The sequence below is a fragment of the Saccostrea echinata genome, unplaced genomic scaffold (assembly GCF_033153115.1).
Source record: "Saccostrea echinata isolate AGI-Se365-2 ecotype Australia unplaced genomic scaffold, CSIRO_AGI_Sech_v1 ptg000002l, whole genome shotgun sequence".
Lineage (NCBI taxonomy): Eukaryota > Metazoa > Mollusca > Bivalvia > Ostreida > Ostreidae > Saccostrea > Saccostrea echinata.
The window spans coordinates 32524683-32550318 of record NW_026889751.1 but is presented as its reverse complement, the minus strand read 5'-3'; the positions used below and the strand labels follow the sequence as shown (position 1 = coordinate 32550318).

General features: G+C 34.4%; 3 protein-coding genes and 1 pseudogene across 3 annotated transcripts in view; 1 reads left to right on the top strand and 3 right to left on the bottom strand.

Moving 5' to 3' along the window:
- LOC133177792 (uncharacterized) overlaps window positions 1-13305 on the bottom strand; it is a 32719-nt gene extending 19414 nt beyond the window's left edge. Inside the window, exon 1 of the mRNA XM_061312684.1 lies at window positions 13285-13305. The gene's annotated coding sequence lies outside the window, so the exon portion shown is untranslated. The remainder of the gene's footprint in view (window positions 1-13284) is intronic.
- LOC133178300 (E3 ubiquitin-protein ligase TRIM71-like) lies at window positions 8850-13317 on the bottom strand (annotated as a pseudogene).
- Window positions 13318-14407: 1090 nt separating this feature from the next.
- Window positions 14408-17876, top strand: LOC133178299 (uncharacterized). The gene is made up of 2 exons (XM_061313035.1): window positions 14408-14860; window positions 17784-17876. Exons 1-2 carry the CDS (start codon window positions 14408-14410, stop codon window positions 17874-17876), a joined length of 546 nt encoding a protein of 181 aa, XP_061169019.1.
- A 3305-nt stretch (window positions 17877-21181) lies between these two features.
- On the bottom strand, window positions 21182-25175 carry LOC133177768 (uncharacterized). Its single transcript, XM_061312669.1, has 3 exons — window positions 24871-25175; window positions 24128-24274; window positions 21182-22218 (listed from the first exon to the last, which is right to left on the bottom strand). The coding sequence occupies exons 1-3, from the start codon at window positions 25028-25030 to the stop codon at window positions 21992-21994; spliced, it is 534 nt and encodes a 177-aa protein (XP_061168653.1). The 5' UTR covers window positions 25031-25175; the 3' UTR covers window positions 21182-21991.
- Between the last annotated feature and the right edge of the window lie 461 nt (window positions 25176-25636).

The following is a 25636-nucleotide window of genomic DNA, read 5'->3' as shown; positions in this document are numbered from 1 at the left end:
GCATGATTACTGAAAAATGTAATCGATTATTAATCGATTACTTAGAGGAATTTTGTGTAATAGATTATTAATTGATTACACTTATTTTTGTCCTGTATCGATTGTAATCGATTACTTTGGAATGTGTAATCGATTAATAATCAATTACTTACAAGTTTTTATCCCCTCTAATATCAATGCAATATTCAAATGTTAAATGGTAATGTTGATATTATCCACTGAAGTCTGAATTTGTCCCTGCAGTTTCAGTGCTTTCCTTAACACGACCTTGACAACTGTTTTCAGTAACTGTCATACCCTCCTAGTAAAGCTGTGGTCAATATTGATCTGTTGACTCTTTATCAACTGTTATCAGTATCTGTCATACCCTCCCATTAAACCTGTTGTCAATATTGATCTGTTGACTCTTTATCAACTGTTATCAGTAACTGTCATACCCTCCCAGTAAAGCTGTGGTCAATATTGATCTGTTGACTCTTTATCAACTGTTATCAGTAACTGTCATACCCTCCCAGTATAGCTGTGGTCAATATTGATCTGTTGACTCTTTATCAACTGTTATCAGTAACTGTCATACCCTCCCATTATATTTGTGGTCAATATTGATCTGTTGACTCTTTATCAACTGTTATCAGTGACTGTCATACCCTCTCAGTAAAGCTGTGGTCAATATTGATCTGTTGACTCTTTAACAACTGTTATCAGTAATTGTCATACCCTCCCAGTAAAGCTGTGGTCAGTATTGATCTGTTGACTCTTTATCTCCTAAACAAAGCGCACCTGATTCTTGTTAACCTCAGAAATATATACACTTTTATTGGTTTTCATGGCCTAGAGAGTTCTACATGTAGGAGATCATTCTCAAATATTTTCATTAGGGGCGGGTTACTCTGGCTGATTTAAAAATGAAAACCCGAATCGAACCTTTAATTTTTATTCTGGCTTGCCAATGGCCTATTAAAACCACAATTCTTTGCAGTGTTTTGTTTTAAACTGATAATTTCATGTGAATTTAATAATCATCATAATTTTCTATTTTAATTTAAAGCACTGGAAAAGTAAATTGAGTAAAACCAATACCTTCCCAAATTTTTTTGGGGGATCATAATAACTCCATCGTGTATACATGAATAGGTTTAAAAAGAAAAAAAGATTTCTGCAAATAGATTTTTTTTTCCTTTTGCATCACCAAAGAATTCATAGTGGTATAGGAAATACACAGATATTTAGAAATAGCTTTAAATTTCAAAACAATTTGACAACAAACAATTTTTTTTACAGTTAAAAGCAACAAGTCATATTTATATAAAGGACCTAAAGGTGGGCATCTTCTTCTTTGATAGATTTAAAGTAACTGATAATAACTGGCAGAGAAAATAACTATGCAAAATTTTGATTTGCATTTAGTTTAAATTGTGGCCCCAAAGGCTAAGGCCACAAAAGAAAAAGTCATTTTCTTTTTCCTAAATAAAAGAACCAGTGTGACTCAAGTGAGTGTAGTGGCCCTTGGGCCTCTTGTTACCAGAGTTGTCTCTCTTGGCACTGGAAATCCAATGTACTTATTTGTTTACTAGAAGTTACCTTTGCACTATATTTTTAATTAAAAAATTGAGCATCTGCAACTAGATTCTTTAATGCAAAACAAACTTCAGGAGAAGTACCAGCTTCAAGTTTATCTTCTATTAAAACAATTCAGTACAAAAAACCCGTAAAATGAATCCAAAATCTGCAAACGAGTTTTGTTGTAATCTGTTAGGAGCGTGAAACTTATCTTCTCTCCACATTCAGCTCACTTACATTTAAAAGATTCTAAATATTTCAAAAGTAGTTAAACGTAAAATCTTAATCTAACACATGTAGATTCCCATCTCAAAAACAATCCTATCAAGTAATGTCTTACTTATGAAAGGGGATTAGGAATTTGTTGCCTTAGCCATTAGCCATGTTCTGATGTGAAGGCAAAAATGATATAGATGCTTTTCTGTCTGTAGTTTAGGGGTCTGGACCCATTAAGCACCCCCTAAGCAGATTCAGGGAGGGGGGGGGCTCCACAGAAATTGACAATATAAAGAATGTTAGAATCTCAGAATGTGCAATGTGGAAATAATACCAAGTAATTTAACTTTGAATACTGAAACAAATTTATTGAAATATGTTTTCTTAAAAAAATCTTCTACATGTATTCCCTTTTCTTATTGGTTGAAAAATTAATGTAGATGCCCTGGCATAAAAGCATTATATGGTAGCTTTGCCATTTTGATCAGCTGGAATTTTTTTTTTCGTATCATAATTATTATTACAGTAATACATGTGTTGACTATGTTTGTTTTGTCTGATTACAGTAATACCTGTGTTGTCTGTGTTTTATCTGAATACAGTAATACGTATATTGTCTATGTTTTATCTGATTACAGTAATACCTGTGTTGTCTATGTTTTATCTGATTACAGTAATACCTGAGTTGTCTATGTTTTATCTAATTACAGTAATACTTGTGTTGTCTATGTTTTATCTGATTACAGTAATACCTGTGTTGTCTATGTTTTGTCTGATTACAGTAATACTTGTGTTGTCTATGTTTTATCTGATTACAGTAATACCTGTGTTTTCTATGTTTGTTCTATATGATAACAGTAGTACCTTGGTTTTCTATGTATGTTTTATATAATTAAGTAGTATCAGTGTTGTCAATGATTTAATTGTTTTATATAATTACAGGCTGTATCGTTGAAGGATCAACCTCATGATAATTTCTTCTTCTACAACGGGATAGAGGGCAGTGGCTAAGTGGACAAAATCTCATCATCTTGACCTCTGAACCTGAGTTTATCCTGAGCTTCGAGCCATTTCATAGTCCGTCATAATAATACTGTCAGTCTGTGTTGTAATCCATGTCATTTGTCATTTGATATTATCAATAAAAGTTTGAACGTATGCAAATACAACTGAACAGTGTTATTTCGTATAAGGCTGTATTTTACAAAAGCAAACAGAAACAAACCTTGATATAAATTATTCATAATTGCAGATAGGGAAGAACAGCTGTTATTTATTCATAGATTACTGGGAAATAAAATGTCCTTCTCCTTGCATTCAAATGGTACCATAGAATTCATACAAGTTTGAAATGTAAATTAATTAAAATTAAGGCTAAATTTCTTTTTAAGTCTCGCCTGACCCAATGGCTTAAATGAGTTAAATAGAATTATGCTGATAAGATTTCTAAAATGCTTCATCTGTCTGCATGAGGTAAATTTTTATAACAACTTCATCACCAGAAAGTATAGGCCTACCTCAACCAAACGTACACAGAATTACTTTAGAGATATAGATATGCAGTTATGTTTGTTTCCAAGAGGTGGTAATAATGGTATAAGTACATGTAGGACGGAGTTACGTGAATATGAACCCATTCTGGTATCTTCAGTCAAATACAAATGACCTTTTTAATGGTTAAGATTTACATTGATGGGGGCAAAAGCAAGGGTATAAAAAATTTTGGATATGAATAGATATGGGAAATCTCATGAATATAATGTCTAGAGTTCGTCAAATCTGCAAGCGTCCTCATGAAGTGTAAACTCAACCTTACCTCCAAACTAGGGTTGAGTATCAAATGAGCTTCAAATGTTATTGTATAACGAACAAAAGGGCTTCGGTAAATTACTGTAATATGCAAGCATTCCTACTAGGATCGATATATATCCATGCTAGGCCACTAACTTTGATCAGTGTTGATGTCAAATTAACATTCATATTTATTATTTATTCACCAATAAAGGGCCCTCAGGAGGCATTTATATTTATAATACTATGATTAAAATTTACATTACGTTATAAAATGTAAATGATTTCTACAATGGAAATGAAATTCGTGGAAATGTTAAATTTTTAAGATTTCCACAATTGTCTTAAACTGGGTCAAGAAATATATAGAAGAGGTACAAAACCTCTTGATATTTATATATTTATATAAATAGTAGTACAGTTGAAGCTGGTATCTCGAACATCGATATCTCGAAAACCCTGGCTATGTTGAAGTGATTTGGAACTCCCAAACTCTTATTATTGATAATACCCTTGAAAGTTTTTTCTCGGTCCAATCGAGTTTGACTATAATAATAATAACACAATGTAACAATAACATTTCTATTGCATAGTGGAAAAAGAAAGCTTGAATACAGAGAATACAAAGGGACGATGTCTTTGTACAGTCCATCTGAATGACTAACTTGTACGTTAAGTATTCAGGACACCCAATCAATATGCACTTAAAAGTTATAAAGAAAAAGAAAAAAAATCTACATTACACATAATTATGTACTGAACACAAAACAGATCTTACTAGTTACTGAGTTTCGATGTTTCATATTCCAGTTTTTTTAGAATCATTTTCCCGACTTGAACTAATATTTGTACAACTTCATTGTTCATATTAAGTCAAGTTAATGTATTGTCATTGTCCAAGTTATGAAAATTCTCACAGGATTTGTTACTTAATTCATATAAGATATTTCTTTCATTCCTTACACGGTATAATTTCCTGGCCAAATTTTTGTTTAAATGTACTGTACCAACTTTATATAGTATTTTAAATAAACAATCTTTAAGTGAACGTTTGAATTTATGTACTTGGACTGAAGTTAAATCACAAATACCGTCGATATTGTTGTTTAGAAAATTAATGGCTTTGTTATTTTGATATTACAAAAAGTTTCATGATACTTGTACAATTGATGATTATTCATGACTTGGATACCAAAAATGATGTAAAGAACAAGGTACAGTTTCAATACAAATATTGCCCTGTGTTTTTCTTAAAAATAAAAGTGATGTAAAAAATTAAAACTCATGTTTTTTGAATTATTGAAATTCCATGCAGAAAGATCATACAAATCTTTTTCACATGACTTTCCAAATGCTAATTGTGACGTCATAAACTTGTGCATTTTCCCGTATTTTCTTAAAAAGTTGCAGAAGACATCAATTTTCAATGGAATTTTCTTTCAGATAATATTGTCCACAGGCATCGCCCACAAAGATTTTGAGATATGTGATTTTTCAAAGAATTTTACACAACATATCTAAAAATTAACGTGGGCGACGGCTGTGGACACTATTTTCTTTAGGAAAATAACCCTTGAAATGGGTCATTTTGAGGCTTTTTCTGTTTAAAATAGAGAAATGCATCAAATTAATGACGTCATATATCCAGAATGGTACTCCATCATGCTATAATTTTTCCTGATTTATTACAGTCATATACTCAACTAATATTTAAGCCAGTTTCAGAACTTTTTGAAAACATTAAATTTTTAGGGCACAATAAAGCTAAAACCATACTTTCTTCTTTCATTTGATTTAAATATATTGATAGTGTTCCATTGTGGAAAGCCTTAACATGAAAAATATGTCACCCACCTTTTTGTGTGCAGTTCAAAAATGACCGAGAACAGTAAGATTAGTAGGAGCCGTCAAGTTATAAAATTTTATGAAATGAATCTGTCTTGTGTTTGCAGTGTTACATGACTTCATGAATAACAACAATAGATGTCCTGATGTCAAACGAAAAGAGAACGACATTAAGCTATTAATAGAACAGAAAACAGCGACCCTGGAGAAATTGAAGCTAAACCCCAGTCAACTCTCAGATGACTTTGCCAGGTATGTCATTTATTGTATCTGGTAAGGTACATACTCATCCATACTGTGGTAATTGGAGGACTGAAGCTGATTTAAGATTTAATATTTACTGTAGTTTCTGATACAGATCATAGTTCATTCCCTTAGGAATGTAGCAAAGACGTTTCTTATAGCATAGGCTGTTTGACAGCTTCCTTGCTTCACAAGAAAAGATATACATGATAATGTGTGCTAAAAACAATCCCCTTATACAACATTCTTGTAGAATCATAACTGATTAAAATACTGTATAAAGGATTATTTTCGCCCTTTTACACCTGCAAACGATTTTTCCCCATTTTGAATTCGCACACAGTTCTTTTAAAGAGATAATGCCGTTTTCTTTGAGTTTGCCCTATTTTAAAATCGCCCAATTGCGACGGCAAAAGGGCGAAAATAAAACGGGGGCAAAAATTTCCCTGTATACAGTAGATTCATACTATATTTTACACAGACTAAACTAAGCTTTTAGAATACACAGGTAAGTGTTCAATTTCCTTTGATTTAGAATCCTTTACACTGTACATAATCATATGTAACTATTTACAGTTTCTGCTTTGCTGAGCTGAGTCCAGTTGTGTGCCATTGTGGGCGGAGTCATGGGTCAAGAAATCATTAAGGTAAATGTCTCTTGTGTAGTGATATAAATTGCTAATAATTATTGAATTATTAAAAACATTGATTTCTTATTTTTAGGTAATAAAGTTTTTTATGTCCCCGGATCGAAAGATCCCGGGGGTATATTGTTTTTGTCCTGTCTGTCTGTCTGTCTGTCTGTCTGTTGTCAACTTTAACCTAGCCCATAATTATTGCGCTGTCAAGGGTAAGGCTTTAATATTTGACATGGGTGTTCATTATGACAAGACCTTTCCTTGGGTACCACCATGTATGACCTTTTGACCTTGGAGTTTGACCCAGTTTTGCAAAATTTTACCAAACTTTAACCTTGGCCACAACTTTTGAACGGTTGGTGCTAGGGCTTTCATACTTCACATGTGTAATCTTTGTGACAAGACCTTCCTTTGGATACTAACAACTTTGACCCTTTGACCTCGACCTTGGAGTTTGACCTACTTTTAAAAAACTTTAACCTTGGCCATAACTTTTGAACAGTTGGTGCTAGGGCTTTCATACTTTACATATGTAATCCTTGTGACAAGACCTTTCTTTGGATACCAACAGCTTTGACCTTGACCTTGGAGTTTGACCTACTTTTGGAAAACTTTAACCTTGGCCATAACTTTTTAACGATTGGTGCTTCGGCTTTCATATTTCAACTGTGTATTTCTTGGGAGAAGGCCTTACCTTTGGCACCATTAATTTTGACCATTTGACCTTGACCTTGATGTTTGACATACTTTTGAAAAAAAACTTTAACCTTTTCCATATATATTCAATGGTTGCTGCTAGGCCTTCCATATTTGACAGGTTTATTCCTCGAGACATGACCTTACTTTGGATATGAAAACATATTTAATTTGCATTTGAGAAAGTTTAACCTTTGCTATAAGTTGCCATACGGGGGCATCAGTGTTTCACAAACACACCTTGTTTTAATTCCATGATGTTTGTATGCAATAAAGTACATTGTATGAAAGTTTTAAATCCATCAGTATTTTTTACACTAAGTACAGTAATTAAACACTGCCCATAATCTGAATTTCTGATGAATATTAACTGGAGTACGCTTTTTAGCTCAAATGAGCTCAAAGCTCAAGCGAGTTTTTCTGATCACCTGTTGATCACCTGTTGTTCAGCATCCATTTGTCTGTCTAACTGTCCATCCATCCACATTTTGACTTCTTCTTGAGAACCTCTGTGCCAAATTTAACAAAAGTTGGTCCAAAGCATTCTGGGGTCAAGGAAATTCTAGACTGTAAATTTGAATGGCACGCCGTCTTCCAAGGGGTGAAAAGAAAAGGCAAAATTAAGTTAGGGTCCTTGAAAATCATCTTCTTAATAAGCACTGGGCCAGCGATTTTGCTTGTTAAGAACACTTATCCTCCCTGGGCTACCACGTGGAGATTCATCACTCCTGTCTGAATAGGACATCTGTAGATAAACTGGTAGGTCGTGGCTAATGTGTCGAATGACAATAGAACTTAAAACATGAATTTAAATACCCTAAGATCAAATTAATACATGCTACAAAATAGACCCCGAATGTTATTAAAATCAATATAGCGCTTAAGTGACATGAATAGAAAGTACCATTTAGACACATACCAACTGGATAGCCGAATCAACACACCCACCACCCCGCACACCGAAACAACCAGGATGCCCCCCCCCCCCCCCCCGCAAGATCATCAAATAATTATTTATAATAAGCGAAAAGAAATTTATTGAAAACCATGCATTACCATAACACATTGTCATTACCCCAGGTCTGGAACTAAGAGTTGGCTGAAACTGGAATGAAGTTTTACGTAATGCATGTGCACAGGAAAAAAAATTAATTTTCTTCTCCATAACAACAAGGCAATACTAGACATATTGAAATTGAATCATTCTATTGTTGTGTGCATTCAGAGTCTTCTTCAAATTAGGGAGTGGCTATAATATCGGGGTCACATTTTTTCCAAGGGAATGTTACTAAAGAAAAAAATCTTTAAAAAAAACAGCAAGGCTAAAATTACTCAGTTGAGTGTTGTGGCACATAGGCCTCTTAAGTTAGGATGAACTAAAATTGGATCAAAATTTACATAATACATGTATACAGGGTATAAAAGATTCATCTCCAGAACAGCAGAACCCTTTTAGTCATACTGATTTAGAAACATCCCCATACAATGTGGATTCAACTTTAGTTAAGTGATCAACCTTTGGTTTGGGTCAAAATATGGGATCAAAATTTTTCATGGGAATGAAAAGTAATAAACTTTTAAAAATCTTCTGATGAAAAATAGCAGGGCCAAGATTACTCCTGAGAGTTGTATGGCCTTTGGACTTGTATTTATTTCTGACATGAATTTGAAAAATTTACCTTGTTTTCATGCATTAAGCATTTTACTTTCATACCCTCAATATATAGACATTATATAGTGGTTACAGTTCCTATAAGATATACATTGAAAATGAATTATAAGAAAAAAAATGTAAAAAATGTTATTGCAAGTTTCCGTAGTGCACATATTACTATATATCTAACAGTAATATTGCGTAACTTATTTATTTATTAATATAGAATACAAATATTTGATTTTCTTCACTTGTTTCTTAGTATTTTGAGCAATAAACAGATTGTCATTTGTATCTGTACACAGTCCCCAGGGTTCACTCAGTTCACAATCTATGTAACGGAGGAACTGTCCATCCTGGTCTATGATGTGGACACAGTCATTGTTATAATCAGCTGTAAGGATGTGACTCTGACTGTCTGTGGTGATTCCTCGTGGACTGAATGGTTCATTCTTTGGAGCAGGAGTATGTCCAGTGTACCTGAATCTCAGTTTCCCAGCCTGATTGACCACCAGTACTGCTTCATCTCTTAAGTCAGACACACAGATATCCAGGTTCCTGTTCTCTGTTATGTATCTGTAATAACCACCAGATGAATAGAGGGGTTTACCTTTATCATCAAACTGAATGGTTTGTTTCTCAGTGGAGCCAGAGTAACGGACAACTTTTGTTTGTTTAATGTAATCATCACTGTTCAGGATAACCAGGAGGTCACCAGAGGAGGTACTACAGACACCGTTAAGTTCTCCAGTTCTGTAGTCTGATCACCTCCTCTATCTTCTCATTCTTCACAATGTTCACAGTTCTGTAATCAGTATAGACTAGATCTCCACTTTCTGTCACTGCTATGTCATATGGTGAGTTCCCTGACTTGGTTGTGATTGACTTGAGTAGTGATCCCTGATTGATGCTGTAGAGTTTCATGGTGTTGTCATCTCCACTTGTCCAGATTTCCTTATCACTCAGACAGGCTACATTGTAAAGTTTTAATTGATACTCAGTGTATATGGTGGTGACAGTCTCTGGTTGATCAAGCAGCTGTTTGACTGGAGGAGAGGATCCAGCTTCTGGTGATTTCTGTAGTGACTTCATGCTGTAGCCATGTTTATCTGAAGTCAAAGAACTTGATGATAAGGCTCCAAACATTTTCCTTAGGTCTTCTCCTTGGATTTTTCCTGGAATGAATTTGGTTAAAGATAGTAGATTTTATGTGGAAGATTTCTGTATATATGAACTTTGGATGTTATACTATAAAGTTTTGACAAGTCATTAGTGTCTATAGCCATTTCAATTGAATTGATTTCATCCTTGATGTCAGACATTTTCTTGTTTATTTTATCCAGATGTTTCTGTAGAGTTTGTAACTGTGTATTTTTCATCTCATCAACTTCAGCTTTAAGTTTCGTGACAAGTTTGTCAATTTCTCTGTGCCAGTCCTCTCCATGTTTTGTTATGGCTGTTGAGAGATCTCCATATTCCTTTTCTAACTGACTCATTCTGTTTTGTACATCAGAGGCAATGTCCTCGTAGGTTGGGTAAATTGTGTCATTTAATTCATTTCTTTCTTTTAAAAAAATATCTTTCTTTTCATCTAGAACTCGCAAGATTTAAGATAATTCATGACCTAAATGTTGATTAGATTCCAGGCAGGTGATGCAGACAGGAATGTCACATTGTTTACAGAACATTTTACATCTTTCTTTGATATGAGTTGTACATCCAGGGTAGAGTGGGGTGGATTTCCTAGCATGAAATTTGACGACTTTGTGATCTTTTGATTCACCTGTTGAGATGTGTTCTCCCACACAGGCCTTACACAGGTTGACAAGACATGTATCACAATGCATCTGTACCACAGCGGTCTCACACAGGTCACATCGCATCACATCCTGGGCACTGGTACGGGGGTCCATCATAATATGTTGTGACTGAAGCATAAAAAGATTAACACTAATAATGATTATTAGGGATGGCATTGAATATTCGAACATTCGAATATTCATTCGATGAGTTGATATTCGAATATGAATTTAAGATTCTAATATTTGGTGTTTTTCAGATTTCATAAAAAGAAGTACTGTGATTAATAAATTTTGATTAGAACAGTGCTGGAATAATCCCTGTTTAATTTACTAGCGATCAATTTCTTATCTTATCTTATAAATCTACTAAATTACATGTATTTTGTTTTGAGTAAGGTGTTAAAGAATTGTACAATAATGCTTTATGTATAATACAAAACGTACTTTCATATTTTTTTATTAGTTAGATACGATCGGGTCTAGAATCGAGGACAACAAATAAACTCTAAGAATGTCTAAAAGGCGTGAAGAGTATACTTATCAAAATAAAATTAATTGATCATTGAATGAATGTCCGATAGAATTAATCTGTAATTAATATTGTAAAGGGCTTATTTTCAGAATAAATGTGTAAATTACTTGATTATCTCGGGTTGAAATAATCCTGAATTTTGTATTCATAATCGGAAAATTAGTTAATTACCTAGGAAAATTGTCTATGGAAATATTTGTTTACATTGTATCAAAGATTATAATCATATCTCTTATCAGGCAGATAATTGTAATTTATTACACGTATTGAAATCCGAACAGTATACCGTTACGACTATCTTGCCTTTTGTAAGACGACTGGTTCCTCAGTTGGAGCTACTATAAATACACGTTCCATTTGTTAAAAATATACTTTTCTACATTTAAATCAATTATTTATTTCAAACATTGACAAATATCACGTGGAATTTCTTATTGTACACCTACAAAAGTCTTCATACAATTTTACTTCTAATATCAGTATACCTACGCTAATCCTTTTATGAAAATAGGATGATGCATATTTAAGATTATTTAAGATTAAGATAAAACAGATTTTATTTATTTTATCGAATATTCGAATATGTTCGAATACTTTCATTGAATATTCGAATATGAATTATTGACAAAATTGACATTCCTAATGACTATACATTTATTGACTGGATTTGAGGGCCAACAAAAGTTTTTTTTTCAGAGCAGAGAATCACATTATAGACCTGAGACCATTAAGCAGAATATGACCAAACCACCTAACCTCTACAGTTCGGCTCTTTGCAGATGATACCATAGTATATTTAACTATATCATCGAATTTAGATTGTCACACCCTTCAAGAAGACCTTGATAAACTCTCTCTTTGGGAAACAAAATGGAAAATGGAATTTCATCCAGATAAATGTACAGTACTTACAGTTTCAAAAAAGAAAAACCCTATCATTTACAACTATACCCTTCACAATCATATACTCGTCCATGAAGAATCTACAAAATATCTAGGCTGTACTATAACATCCGATCTAAATTGGGGACTACATATTTCAAATATCTGTAAGAAGGCAAATAAAACTTTAGGATTCCTACAACGCAATCTCCATATATCATCCAGATCAATAAAGGCGAGAGCATACATATCTCAGGTAAGACCGCAGCTGGAATATGCTTCGACAGTTTGGGACCAATACCAACAAGGTCACAGAGATATGTTGGAAAAGGTGCAAAGAAGAGCGGCACGATACGTCATGGGAAAATACAGAAATAGATCTAGCGTAGGAGAAATGATTAAATATCTGGAATGGAAAAATTTAAAAAGAAGAAGGAAAGATGCAAACTTGATCATGATGTATAAGATAATAAACAACAAAGTAGCCATCAGACCAGAGGGCCACTTCACTTAGCCTGTAAGAAGATCGCGGCACACAAAACAACACTCTCTTGCTATACCATCTGCAACCAAGGACTGTAGAAAGTGGTCATTCTTCTGTAAAACCGTTAAAGAATGGAATAACCTGCCAGAGGACATCGCGGCAGCAGAATCACTCGAGATCTTCAAATCTCGAGTGACTAAAAAAGACTAACTTGTAAAATCCTTTCTTTTATCCAGTTTTTAAAAAAACAAACAAACAAACAAATAAAAAAAAGTTTCTTTTAATCATGTAAACATGCGCACACCCAACTGGCAAAATCTTCAACTTGTTGAAGGCGGCCCGATAGAGGAAGAAGACTACAAGTCATTATATATAAGATTCATGAATTCACACATTGAGTCCTTGACATAAACAAATTGTGTTCCCATGGTTAAAGCGTACAGTATTGACTTTTCAATTAAGAAATAAGATATCATTTATAGCGTTTCATTGGGATATGACATGAATTCGGTCACGTGATCAAATTCTATAACGCCCGAAGGGCGTTATAGTAGATTTGATCATGTACCGACTTTATGTCGTATCCCAATGAAACGCTAAAAATGGTATTTTATTTCTTATATTTATATTTTCACTTTTTATTCGTGTTAAAGGAAAATAGGCACTATTTAGACTTTGTTATGGAAATGCAACATAACGTATCTACGACGTCATGTGACGTCACAATCTGAACTTTCCAAATAGCTCGTGCAGTTTGCTTTCCATACGCAAGAAAGTCTGATCATGTGACCAACTGCATGTCATTGAAAATTGAATTTCAATTTAATTAGTATTGTCATATAAGGAAGGACATTAGCAAATGTAAATATTGATTTTTAAAACAATTTTAACATTTTAAAATCCCAAAAATTCTTGAGTTACTCCTATGTTTATTACCTGACTTCAGTAATGGCGGCCGTCCTGTCTACCGATCTCTGGTATGCTTTCTGATCAGGTGACACACTTACCTGTGTTAGCTACCTTTCAGGTTTTTTACTTCCTGGTCTAGCAGGGTTTAAACACCTCTAGGACAAAGGCAATGTTTCTGGCTTTCATATAGAATTTTTAAGTGTATTGTGAATGTGTAATAGTACACTGTCTAAACATGTTATATTATGGGACTCTCAATCCACCAAGCCACTCTTCCTTTTTAGATTTTGACAAATGAATGTTTTTTTTTTTTCATTCTCAATGAATTTTCTATTTAAAATGTTGATAAAATTAAGATGCAAAATTTTCACCATATTAAGATTTTTCCGTAAACCTTATATTTTATGTAGTTTATTTATAATTATACACATTATTGCATTCCTATGACATTGAAATATCTCGTCAGTAACTGCAAATATAGATACAAAACACAGGTATACCTGTACTTTTATTTGTTTTAGAGTTATTTCCCATTGTACAGATCTATTATTAGTATTATTCAGTGGTAGAAGAAATCAAAAAGTTAAATTAAAACTGTTTCAGTTATTTGACTGTACTATTTATATCTTGGAGATACTTTTTTTGAGGGGGGGGGGGGTCATAATTTCTAGATGGCGGTGTTTCTTTCACAGTACCTCGACAACTGTTATCAGTACATATATGTTACTGTCATACCCTCCCAGTAAAGCTGTGGTCAATATTGATCTGTTGACTTTTTATCAACTGTTATCAGTAAATGTTATACCCTCCCAGTAAAGCTGTTGTCAATATTGATCTATTGACTCTTTATCAACTGTTATCAGTAACCGTCATACCCTCCCAGTAAAGCTGTGGTCAGTATTGATCTGTTGACTCTATCAACTGTCATACCCTCCCAGTAAAGCTACAGACGTGTGCCATAATTTAACGGCATAAATCCAAGATGGCGTCGCTCAAGCGTGAAGCGTAATGTAAACAAGCTCGGTATACATTATATTCTTGGGGAAAACACATATCTATTTTTAGCTCCTGGTTATTCTTACTTCCGTTTTTAAATTCAAACCGGATGTTTGGTTGTCGTCTGCCTCTGGAAATTTTTACATAGTGTATTTAATCATGGCTGAAAACCGGAAACATTTGTCAAATGACATTAAAAAGGTCATCGTAGATATGCGAGAAAAGCGATATAAGTTACAACAGATTGCTGATGATTTGAACTTTCCCAGAGGAACTGTTACAGGAGTTATCTCTCGTTTTAAACAAAGAAGTGTAGTAGAGAATTTGCCTCAAACTGGACGTCCGCGTTTACTGTCAGTGAGGGATAGTCGTTCGCTTGTTCGGCTTGCTAGGACCAACAGGAAAACTCCACTGAAAGAAATTACCACCCAGTTTAATACCTTTAGACCTCGGGAAGTGTCTAAAAGAACTGTCCAAAGATGTCTTTGCCGGGAAGGTTACCATAGACGCATAGTAAAAAAGAAAGTCCGTGTGAAAGAGGTGAATCGTAAAAAGCTGTTAGCATGGTGTCGAGGAAAACTTTATTGGCGTGTGAATGGTCAGTGGGACACAGTAATTTTCTCTGATGAAAGTCAAGTTGTTTTGGGTGAAATATATGGAGATAACGAACAGTATTCAAGCTCAAAAGTCCATTAATCAATACAAAATAGGAGCAGAGTAAACACGGACCTCCGAACATCAGAGGTGGGATCAGGTGCCATGGAGGAGTGAGCATCCCCTGCCGACCGGTCACACCCGCTGTGTGCTCCTTGTCATGATCGGGAAATAACGGAAAAATCCGTCGACAATTCAGTGTGTAAATAATGGCCTAACAATTAGTGTGAAAAACGTCAGTCAGCATTTGACTCAATGATAAATTGTATTTGCTGACAAGGTCATTGTATCGACCATAGAACTTACGAAATGATGACTTTAAACGAGACAGCTGATATTCTTGTTTCATCAACTTATTTGTCAATAATTTACCTCGTTTTAGAAATTGTACATACGTAGAGCATGCTCTTGCGTATCGAATCAACTGAGAGATATATACCCCGTATGCAGGTGATGAAGGTATCAAAACAATAGGTTCTATATATGGCGCCGAAAGGATGAAGCGGAGTCCCCCGATTGTGTCTGCCCCCCGTCCCAACGAAGAATATCTGTTATGATTTGGGGATGTATAACATATTACGGTGTGGGTACAATTACAACCATAAATGGAACTGTGAATAAACACAAGTATATACTAGATATCCTTGAGGACAACTTGTGGCCCGTTATAGCTACACATTTTCCGAACCAAAACTTTTTATTTCAAGACGATAATGCCCCGATCCACCGAGCCCAAGATGTCGAAAATTACAAAGCAAGGAACAATATTAATTGTATCAGCTGGCCTGCACAGTCACCTGATTTAAATATTATTGAGAATGTGTGGCTAAAACTTAAACAGAGACTGCAACATCTTGTGGGAAATATCACTACCCCCGATGAACTTTCCAGGGCTATCGTAGACATATGGCAAAATCTCCCTTTAATTGGAATATATACGGGGGCTATATAATTCCCTGCCGAGACGCATGAGGAAACTTTTGAGGGTCAAAGGTGAAATGACAAAATATTAAACATCGGTAAGTTATTTTTTTTACTTATTTTATGTTTATTGTTTACATTACGCTTCACGCTTGAGCGACGCCATCTTGGATTTTTGCCGTTAAATTATGGCACACGTCTGTATGGTCAATATTGATCTGTTGTCTCTTTATCAATTGTTATCAGTTACTGTCATAACCTCCCAGTAAAGCTGTGGTCAGTATTGATCTGTTGACTCTTTATCAACTGTCATTAGTAACTGTCTTACCCTCCCAGTAAAGCTGTGGTCTGTTGACTCTTTTTCTCCTAAACAAAGTGTACTTGATTCTTGTTAACCTCAGAAATATATACACTTTTATTGGTTTTCATGGCCTAGAGAGTTCTACATGTAGAAAATCATTTTCAAATATTTTCACCAGGAGTGGGTTACTCTGACTGATTAATAAGTGAAAAACCCGAACGAATCGACCCTTTTTATTCTGGATAAGCTTGTCTTGCCAATGGCCTTTTTTAAAAAAAGAAAAAAAACTGTTCTTTGCAGTGTTTTGTTTTAAATAGATCATTTCATGTGAATTTAATAATCATCATAATTTTCTAGTTTAAATTTAAAGCACTGGAAAAGTAAATTGAGTAACTCCAATATTTTCCCAAACTCCATTTGGGGATCATAACTCCATTGTGTATACATGAGTAGGTTTAAAAAGAAAAAAAAAAGATTTCTGCAAATAATTTTTTTTCCTTTTACATCACCAAAGAAATCATAGTGGTATAGCAAATACACATATTTAGAAAAAGCTTTAAATTGCAAAACAATTTGACAATAAACAATTTTTTTACTCTTAAAAGCAACAAGTCATATTTATGTAAAGGACCTAAAGGTGGTCATCTTCTTTGATAAATTTAAAGTGACCAACTGGTGATAAGTGGCAGAGAAAACAACTATGCAAAATTTTGAATTGCATTTAATTCAAATTGTGGCCCCAAAGGATAAGGCCACAAAAGAGAAATTCAAAAATTTTTATCCTAAAAAACAGGACCAGTGTGACTCATGTGAGTGTAGTGGCCCATGGGCCTTTTGTTACCAGAGTTATCTGTCTTGGCACTGGAAATCCAATGTACTTAGTTACATTTGCACTATATTTTTAATTAAAATTGAGCATCTGTAACTAGATTTTTTTAATGCAAAACAAACTTCCGGAGAAGTACCAGCTTCAGGTTTATCTTCCATTAAAACAATTTAGTACAAAAGCCCCGTAAAATGAATTCAGAATCTGCAAACAGGTTTTGTTTTGTTGTAATCTGTTAGGGGCCTGAAACTTACCTCCTCTTCATATACAGCTCACTAACATTTAAAGGAATCTAAATATTTCAAAAGTAGTAAAATCTAAAATCTTAATCTTGCACATGTAGTTTTCCATCTCAAAGACAATCTTACCAAGAAATGTCTTGATCAGGAAAGGGGATTAGAAATTTTGTTGCCTTAGCCATTAGCCATGTTCTGGTGTGCAGGCAAAAATGATATGGATGCTTTTCTGACTCTAGCTTAGGAATCTAAGGCCCATGAAGCATCCCTTAAACAGATTCAGGGAAGGGGGGGGGGGGGTCCACAGAAATTGACAATATTTAGAATGTTAGATTCTCAGAATGTGCAATGTGGAGATAATGCAAAGTAATTTAACTTTGAATACTGAAAAAATTTATTGAAATATGTTTTCTTACTTGTTGAAAAAATAATGTAGATGCCCTGGCATAAAGCATTACATGGTAGTTTTGCCATTCTGATCAGCTGGAATCTTTTCCTTTGTATCAGAATTATTATTACAGTAGTACCTGTGTTGTACATGTTTTATCTAATTACAGTAATACCTGTGTTGTCTATGTTTGTTTTATCTAATTACAGGCTGTATCCTTGAAGGACCAACCTCATGATAATTTCTTCTTCTACAACGGGATGGAAGGCAGTGGCTTAGTGGACAAAATCTCATCATCTTGACCTCTGAACCCGAGTTTATCCTGGCCTTATATAGTCCATTATGATAGCATGGAATGTAGTCTGTCTTTATTATAATTCATCCCATTTGTCATTTGATATTGTCAAAAAATATTAAATATATGCAAATGCAATTAAACAATATTATTCTGTATACGGCTGTATTTTATGAAAGCAAACAGAAGCAAACCTAGATATGAATTATTCATGATTGCAGTCAGGGAAGGACAGCTATTGTTTGTTTGGATTACTGGGAAAATAAAATGTACTTATTCTTCCATTCAGATGGTATCATATACGCCCTAGTGATAACATTTTTAAGTGTAAACTAAAATTAAGGGTTAAACACAGATTTCAATTCTGCAGTATTGACTTTATTTCTTTTTAAGGCTCACCTGAGCCAAAAGGCTAATGAGTGATATAACATTATGCTGATAAGAGTCTGCTAAATGACTCGTCTATCTGAGATTATGCTTTCCCAATTTCAATTTCACCCCAGAAAATATAGACCTATTTCAACCAAATGTTGCACACAGAATTACTGTAGTGACATGGAGATATGCATGCAGTCAAGCTTGCTTCCAAGAGTATATAGGTGATAATGGTAAAAATAGGACGGAGTTACGTAAATATGAACCTATTCTTGTATCATCAGTCAAATTAAAATGCTGGATTCCCTTGGTACTCGTTAAGATTTACATGTTTGCAAATCATGACCACCAACACAACAATGAGAGCAAAAACAGGGGTATCAAAAGTTTTGTATAGGAATACTTATGGGAAATCTTAGGAAAAGAATGACTAGTATTGGTCAAATATGCAAACACCCACATACATGTAGAGTGTCGACTCAAACATGATCCCCGAGCTAGGATGGGGTATCAAATGAGCTTCAATTGATTAAAATAATGAATCTTTTAAAAAAAAAAAAGACATAAAGTCATCGGCAAAATACAGTAATACATGAATGCAAGCATCTCATCAAATATCGTGATCGATTCAAATTCACAGACCTCGATCTCAAACTAACGTTTATATGATTGGGGGATGGGGGGGATGAGTTGATACCAATTTTCGAGGTGATTGTGATTCCCGGCTGCAGAATTTGCAATATTTGTTTTCATTTCTTGAACAATATCTTTGCGTCAGGAAAGATATTTCCTCAACAAATTTAACGCCCGAGGTTCACAAAAAGAGGGTAGGATAGTAATTGCTATTCATTATGAAGATTAGTACACTGTAACTCCAAAATAGGATTTCTGATGGCATTTTGATACTTAGTTGAGGGGGAAAATGGAACGAATAGAATGAAGTTTGTTGGTTTAAAGGTTAGAGTTCAAGGATATTACAAAACATTAAGAATGCTATATGATACTTCGGAAGAAAATTCGCCAAATTTCTTTCCATTAGCTGTAAAAACCGGATTTAATAAGCAGGAAAACTCTTAACATGGAATGAAAATGTATATTAATTTCCTTGTTTACTCTGCATTTTTTAATGAAAGTAAACAACGTGTAGTTCCTTTATCTGATTTTACTTCCGTAACGTTTTAGAACCAAGATTTATACTTAACTAGAGGCCCCTGGGCCATAATGGTCACCCGTCTCAATGACTTGATACTGCACTGTCTGTATACATGATGATGACTAAAATTTGTAAGTTAACCCTCTAAATAAAATACGCTCAGTCTAAACTGAAAATTAATGTTAGAATTTGAAATAAGACAGGCGATTTGTCTATCGTTTCACCATTGATCGTCTTCATGAGATGCAGTATAGAGGAACACAGATGTACATTGATGTAGTTAATGCACTACGGATTGGTTAGATATTGGTCGTCTGATGTCGGCAAGAAATAAGCCCAGACAGAAACTATTTAGATATGAATCAACTATGAGTATATGAGATAATTGATGAATAGCTGCACTGAATGCTGTATCGACATTTGCATTGTGGTATAAATCCATTTTGACGTTATAAAAGATCTTTTAGCAAATTTCTTATTTTATATATAGGAGTAAGCAACTGTCGATGCTAACAAAATCAAGTTTCTAAAAAAAAAAAAAATAAATGCAGATGTTTAATCGCAAGGAATTAAAAAATTACAAGGTACTCTTAACACTACAAAAGTACACTAATGCCTTTAAATTAAATGTAACTGCCAAGTTGTTCATGGGTTGTTTAAATGTGCAGTTTTTCAATAAGACAATGATAAATCGGTAAACTAAAACGGCAATTTTTTAAATCTTAATTAGGCCCAGACTTTCTACTGTATATAAGTTCTATAAAAAATACTAATAAAATTTTTTAAAGGCTTTTGAGGAAGAATGCCCATTTTTTTTTTTATTCTTGGAATAATTAAATTTTTTCACTTCGTACACACAGTACACCAAAATCGGGGGGGGGGGGGGGAGGGGAGGGGATTCGGGAATTATACTGTTAGGACCATATGTATTAACATAAACCTTTAACGCAAAACTGTTAAAACACTTAAACTTAACAGAAAGATTTAAATTTTGATAAAGATGAAGTAATTCGCCTTCCGGTAAAACTATTCTACCACCAGGTCAAGGAAGGATAACTCGAGTACGTACAAAAGTCTGGTATGTTTTAAGATTCGTCGCATTAAAACTTATGATTTAAAAACATGTTATAATTAAAATGCACACAATTTCAGCATACTTAGCGGAGAAAATTTACTTGACAAAAAATAATTTTTTCATCCCAGTCAGAATTGTCTCTCTTGTCAGCAGATTAAAAATAAAATCTGAAATAGATACTAAAATTCAAATAATTCTTGTAAGTTACGTTATGCATTCTCTATTTTTAGGGGGGGGGGGTACATGAAATATATACATGTACATCTGTGTACAATATATAAAATTTTGTCGTCTCAAAGGACAATCTCTGATAAATCAATAAGCCCTCGGGTAATCCTCCATTGTATGTTTACATCAAACACGTATATCCGCCCAGTTTCAATAAAATACTGACAGATAGCACAATTAAAAAAATACTAGAAAGAATATGTAATGATGCGTGTGTTTAGCTCTCAGCAGATTTTTCTTGTTTACACACTAGTCTGCTGATTACACATCAATTTGTTGTCGATCTGATGCAGAAGCTAACGTTGATGGAATGCAACGGAATCTCCCAGGTCGCTCAAACAAAAAACCTCTGTTTATGAAGGAGAAACTTGCCGACAAAGTTATTTTATCTTTTTTTATATATTCTGTGTGTGTATGCTGTAAACTTGGCTTTGATTCAAACGTGTATCTGCATCAAAAATCACAAGCCTTTTTACACAGATTCATCAGTTTAAAAAAAAGAAAACTTTTATTGTGTAGTACAAATTACGTACAACAAAATAAATTACTTCTAATACACAAATGTATATATATATATTTATATAGACACAAGTAAACTATGCATCTGTTCTCGCTGAACCTTTGTATAAAAGGCACCTGGTATTAAAACTTGTGAATAATCTAGCTATAAATGTAATTCAGCATAAAAATATCATTAATTGCAAAATTCTTATAGTTCCTTTGCCTAGACTTATTTTTTCTCAACAAATAAAACGGGCATTCGACGAATTAATTCCTGAAATGAGTTGTAAGTAATGTGTATACTTTCTTCCCTATTGGTCCAAACAGGACATTTTTTTATTTGAGATTCTGACGAATAACATTAAGAACACAGGCAGTCATAATATACCAATTTACCGCTAATTAAGGCCGATATTGATAACTACAGAGATATTCTATTTATAGCCAGCAGTACAATATAAAACAATTTGTCTGATTAACTTACATATGATAAAACACGAAGGAATAAGGAAGGAATTAAAAATGTCCTTAACTATTCACACTTAAACAATTAATCCTTTTATGTTGTAATTAATTTCAAAACCACTTATCAGATGGTATTGCTGAAGTCACTGGGACGAGGAACGAAATCTCACATAAAAAATAGTTTTTGTTAGTATGGCACCTCGATGTGTATAATTACGTATTCCAAACGAAGACAATTGACATAAATCCAGCAGAATTGATTGAGTCTTGTTATCTAACGTCAAAGTATAAACGTATAAAATCTCCAACGATCTGAGGCGTGGATCTATCTTCTGCCTACAGTGACGGTGGTGGTGGTGGTCCGAGTGGTTCGCACCGCGCCCCCGCTGGATCCGCCGACGATGATGACGTGAGAACGACGATCGACGATGAGCAGGATTCCGCCGATTAGAGCAAGGATAGCAGCGATGATACAGAGAACGAACGCCCAGGATAAATTATGCTTGGACTGATCAATCACAAATATCAGAATGCCTAAGACGATCAAGCCGGCTGTAAAACAAACAGAAGAAAGATATATACGTGTACTGTTATTATAAACATACTAATTTACTAAGTACTTATTTTAGCGGGTTAGTCGCGCTGCATGCGTCTTATCCGCCAATTCAGCTGATAGATAAGATTAAATCAAGTACATACTATTATAAATGCTAGTATAATAGATATGATTGAATCAAGTATATACATACTATAGTATAAATTTTTCTCCAAGAGTGCTTTTATATGATAACGCTAATGAGATAATAGTGAACATTACGCTAGTGCCTAATTTAGCTTTGTCAAGGAAATCCACCTATCGACATAATTATGCAAAAAGTGGAAGATCCACAGGGGCATCTTATCCGCTCTGTTCTGTAGTACATATATAATAAATATAATATATATATAATAGAGAACAGAGCCGGTAAGATGCGTCTGTGGGTGAGCGTCACGTCCCATTGCTCTATTCGTCCTCAACTTTCGTAGTCTGAATTTCTGCAACGTGCAGACGGGCCATTTTTTAGAAACACATCGAATGCTTTTAAAAATGATTTTTTCTTGTTTACAATTAAAAAACCCCACACATCTATAAAATGTTCATGTAGTGGTTATACAGTTTTTGCTCCATCGGGTTACTAGTATATAAATTTGTGTTACAAATTGGCATTCATAAAATATTTATTATACCTGTTCATGTACATGGGTGTGTGTGTGTGTGTGTTAAACAGGGGAGTATACACTCTGCAAAAATGTATAAAAATTGGTATAATCTTTAGCAAATACAGAACAGTGCATTGTATCCCCCAAACTCATTAACTAAACATGTACATTTTGCATATACAGCATAGGAAATCCACATAAAATCTGCTCTTTGCATCGACCCACCCTCGCAATGAAAATACTTGATTCGCCCTAGATTATGTAGAAAATACCAACACACTGTAACTATAATACCAATGGGTAAAATTTTAGAATGCTTTTATCATGATAAGAAATGTAAAATCAAAAAAATAAATGCCTGGAATTGCTTGCCTCTTGTTAAAGTTCAAATATTAATTGCCGACCACGCCAAAGCGAAAGCACAAGGGAAATTTCAGAATGTTTTCAAGTTGTATCGAAAACCACAGAATAACTTTATAAACTGCAGGGAACCATTACCATGATTTATATATATATTCTAAACAAATCGTGACATCTTTACAAATTTCAGAGGCGAACGCAGTATTCTCTTGGAACATAATATGTAAACTTTATCATAATTTTCTGTGCTACAAATGCACTCAACTGTAAATAACCCTTGCATGCTATCACGCTAATAAACAACAAAAATAAGTATATAAAATTTTTGGCTTATGAGACACTTTATCAAATTTACGGGAAAAAAATTGCACACAATCATTCGACGTGTAATACACAGTATATCCTTGTTATACGGAGCGTGCATTCATCTGATATGAAATAATCGCGTGAACCTCAGATTCAGCTTCTGATAGAATGCACACACGGCATCTATTTACAGAGCAACCCCTCTCATTAAATTTCTCATGAATGTCTCATTGCGTTTCGTAGCAACAGAATCCCCTACATCTATCATACGTGTGGGTTGTAACCCTCTCGTGTCTTAGAAACGGGCACCTTGCATTATTTTCGATGCAGCTGTCAACACGTTACACCATAAGGTATAAACAACAGCAGAGAACACGAACGCTTTAGATTCACCAACTTCATTAAATCGCCTGGCGCCCGGTATCTCTCTTAGAGAAATAGACTAGGAACAAACGAAGGTATATAATCCTTTACTTAAAGCACAAAAAAATTGAACAAAGTGATCTCGGTACACTTCAAAACAAAGCACAAAACTTTTAAAGAAAATGCACTGAAGCTCTTTAATATTTAGATGAATATAATTAATCGATCTAACCTGCTACAAATGCGCAGATGGCGGAAGCCAGAACAAGTTGGAGGTTCGGACTTGCGCAGATATGGACCAGCAGCAAGATCAGGATGATGACCAGCAGTATAAAGGCAATCGTCTCAAAGGCGCGGATCGCGCCCATAGATCCGCCCCCTGAAATATAAAACATTCTTGTGAAGACATGGTTCTTTCATTACCGTACTATGTTCACTAAATATTATATATTGTCATGAACAAAAATTTCCGTGTTGTGTGTGAATGTTCCCAAATGAGTTACATTATAAAACAACTCAAAGGAAGTATATAAATTCTGTTTTCTTTTTTAAACATGAACTAAATTATTTTAAGCGATGAAAGGATGTAATTAGGAACTTCGTTTTGCTTGCTTTTTTAACCACTGCTCGCTTCATTGGTGACATCAATACTTTGCATTGGAAATTTAATTTCAATAACTTGAAGCCCCTTTGAATTATGTAGATGTTTTAAAGTTTAAAAATTAGGTCCGTAGAAGTAGTTTGTGCGTACAGAAATTTCTTGACATGACTTACTATTGTTATTGAGGGACAAGCTTAAAGCATTGGATTTCTAATTTCTATTGTAAATTATATAATAGTACATAAATATACAGCGTTTATAACACCCCTCCCTGTCCCTACGGCCGTCATAAATATTAAATAAACATGAATATGTATACCATAAAGTGCTGCATAAATACATGTATACTTCATAATTGTTGAACTGTGACTTACCTGACGTTTCATAGCAGCGGCCGGAGCACCATTGCCAGAGTCCATAATTTCCATTGTACCACGACACCCAGTAGGGGCAGGCGAACCCCAGAAGCTGACAGACGGCGGCCCCGATCAACAGACCCAAGGCCACCTTCAACAAAACGGACATCACCAACATGGCTGCAGCAAAACTATCAATATTATCTGGGACGATAGAAAATGCCTCTCCCTAAAGCAATGCTACACACAACAACAAACACTGAGTGCTGGCTACACACAAGATGAATCAGCGCCAAAGCGATCGCCGCCTACAAAACAATTTTTCTACGGAGCGCGCCCTTCCGTTGTAAATTCCATCCAAAAGGAACTTGTACATCTGATAAATTATTTCCTTCTCTTTCCTTATTGTTAAACACTATCTACTCATATCTGTTATTCAGAAAAATAATACCACCTCATAACACAGGGAGGGGGGAGAGGGCATTATCTCTGTTTTATGTCGTGTATATAAATGAATAAATCAATATCCTAGCCTGCTGTACGTATTAACGGTCAGAGAGAGAGAGAGAGATGGTTTTTTCAGAGATGACAGCGATTAAGTCTTTTGTGAAAATTTTGCTTTACTACACAGACATTGACAAATAGTTTACGTTTTATTTCTATTTTAGGACAGACTGCCGTATTAATCCTCACTGCATGGGTTGTACTCGTGGATTTTGTTCACAACTTTGTGAATAAATGTACTCTAAGAAGCATTAGTGTTTACTTGAAATTCCAAATCCGA